Source organism: Limulus polyphemus, unplaced genomic scaffold (genome assembly GCF_000517525.1).
Source record: "Limulus polyphemus unplaced genomic scaffold, Limulus_polyphemus-2.1.2 Scaffold5128, whole genome shotgun sequence".
Lineage (NCBI taxonomy): Eukaryota > Metazoa > Arthropoda > Merostomata > Xiphosura > Limulidae > Limulus > Limulus polyphemus.
In genome coordinates this window covers 10,577-12,792 of record NW_013670738.1, presented here as the reverse complement: position 1 = coordinate 12,792, position 2,216 = coordinate 10,577, and the positions used below count along the sequence as shown (strand labels likewise).

At 33.1% G+C, this 2,216-nt stretch overlaps 1 protein-coding gene across 1 annotated transcript in view; it reads right to left on the bottom strand.

Annotated features, from left to right (window-relative positions):
- LOC106472162 (DNA polymerase alpha catalytic subunit-like) overlaps positions 1-2,216 on the bottom strand; it is a 73,059-nt gene that overhangs the window by 64,275 nt on the left and 6,568 nt on the right. The window contains exon 5 of the mRNA XM_022400763.1: positions 2,052-2,176. Within this exon, the coding sequence (XP_022256471.1) occupies positions 2,052-2,176 (125 nt within the window). The remainder of the gene's footprint in view (positions 1-2,051; positions 2,177-2,216) is intronic.

Here is a 2,216-nt window from a genome sequence, read left to right as displayed (position 1 = left end):
CTTTCTTGATCTTCTAAATCTCCTGTCATACCAGTCAATTTAAATTTCTTAAAGTTATCATGTTTTTCTTTACTTTTATTTCTTAAATTATTTGTGAGCCAACCTGTTTTTTTACTTGTAGCTACCCTTTTCTTTCTATAAGGAATATTTTTATCCTATTATGGACAAGAAGATTCAAAGTTGTACACAATATTCCAATTGAGGTTTAACTATAGTTGGGCAGTAGACCAAAGAGCCTAATAAAATGTCCACCCAATGTTTTTATTGTACTTTTTGTTATATCTTTCAGACCTACTGATTAAGGATCTGTATGATGCCACCTGAGCACCCTTGGAAAAACCATCAACAATGGCTGCTGTGACATACAAGTGACCATACACTGGCTTATATACCAACTAGAACAATGATTTTGGTGATTATGAGTACGTTTTGAAAGACAAACAATTTCTCACTTCACCCAGAGAAGTTTATTTTTTTAGAAATTCAAGATAGCTGTTGTCAATGGATAAATTGCCATAGTCCACCTCCTATATCAATTGTCACAATGATATTACTGTTGATGACAAGGTTTAGATGTGTGTGTGTGTCAAGGAATCCATTTTTCACCTTGCCGGAGTGAAAGATCTATTACTGAAGCCAATTTGTTTGTTTTGAATTTTGCCCAAAGCTACTCAAGGGCTATCTGCACTAGCTTTCCCTAATTTAGTAGTGATAGGTTAAAGGGGAGCAGCTAGTTAACACCACTCGCTAACAATTATTGGGATATTCTTCTACCAATGAATAGCAGGATTGACCATCATATTATAATGCCTCCACAACTGAAAGGAAAAGTATGTTCGGTGGTGAGGACACATCACACAATGGGACAAAATAAAAATTTTAGACACAGCTAAGCAAGAAAAAACATGGAAGATTAAAGAAGTGATTCATATCCAAGCCCAAAATTATACATTTTTGGAATCAAGATAAATTTCAAACAGGTATTTATCTTTTAAACACTGAAATCCATTCCTTGTTGAGTTTCTCTCATGCTGTTAACAACCACATGACTCTGAGTATCTTAGACGTAATGCAGAGTATAAATCAACTTACCCATAATTCCTCACTCTCCTACTTTTCACATGACTTACTATGCACGCATCAGAAAATCTTACTTAAGCTTTGCTTTCCTGCCATAATTCATACGTCTATGTTGCAATATTGACTGAAAAACCACACAACTTCTGGTTGTGGAAAGAGGGGTGTACTTTTATTTCATAGGTAAATACCTGTTTGAAATTCTTTTTAATCTTAAAAATGTAAAATCTAAATCAAGTAGACTAACTTTTGAACACTGAAAACCAGAATAATACATTGAAAAGGAGATGGGAAATGTAGAGAATTAATATTAGACAAAAAATATAGTTTACAAGGCAGTGTTATACAGTGCTCCTGATAACGTTTGCCAGGATAAGTAGAGCACTGATCAAATTTTGCCTCTATCAGTATCTACCAAAGGTTTTCAGTAATCAATATCACGGCCAAGCATGTATATGCTGTTTTATGTAATGATTGAATCATTTATATTATGAGAGCTTTAATATGTCAGTACTATTTTATTGTGTATTGGCCCCAAGAAAGTACTACAAAAACTCCTACACACAATCTACACAATCATTTATTTTTATTTTCTTAACTCTCTGTTTATATGGTTGTGAAAGCCTTGCCCTTTTTCTGTTATTAGCACTATCCCACCTTTCAATTGCAGGACTGGGATCATACAACAAAATTTCTGGGCCTAACATTCCAATTCTCATTAAACAATATCTATTATTCAGCCTTCACAGAGCACCTGAATTTTGTCTTGAGCCTGTTCTATACAGAAAATGCTTTTTCACCATCAATGCTTGTTACAAAAAATTCATGCATGTCTTTAAACAAGCATGCACATAGGTCTCTAGATAATTTATGAAATAACAAACAAAAAAAACATTAGGTTTATTAAATTATTAAAATCTAATTCTATTCTTGATATACACTAACTTTTGTGCTTAGAAATAAAATAATTATACCTCTGTCTTTTTCTTTGCAGGTGCTGCCGTAAACATACTTTTTATATCATTGACTTTTTTTGGAGCAGCTTTCCGTGCTGGTGGTGGTTTGAATCTTTTTTTGTTTTCATTTGAAGAACTGTTATCTATAATACCATGAAATCATATATTTAACATTGCCCAACA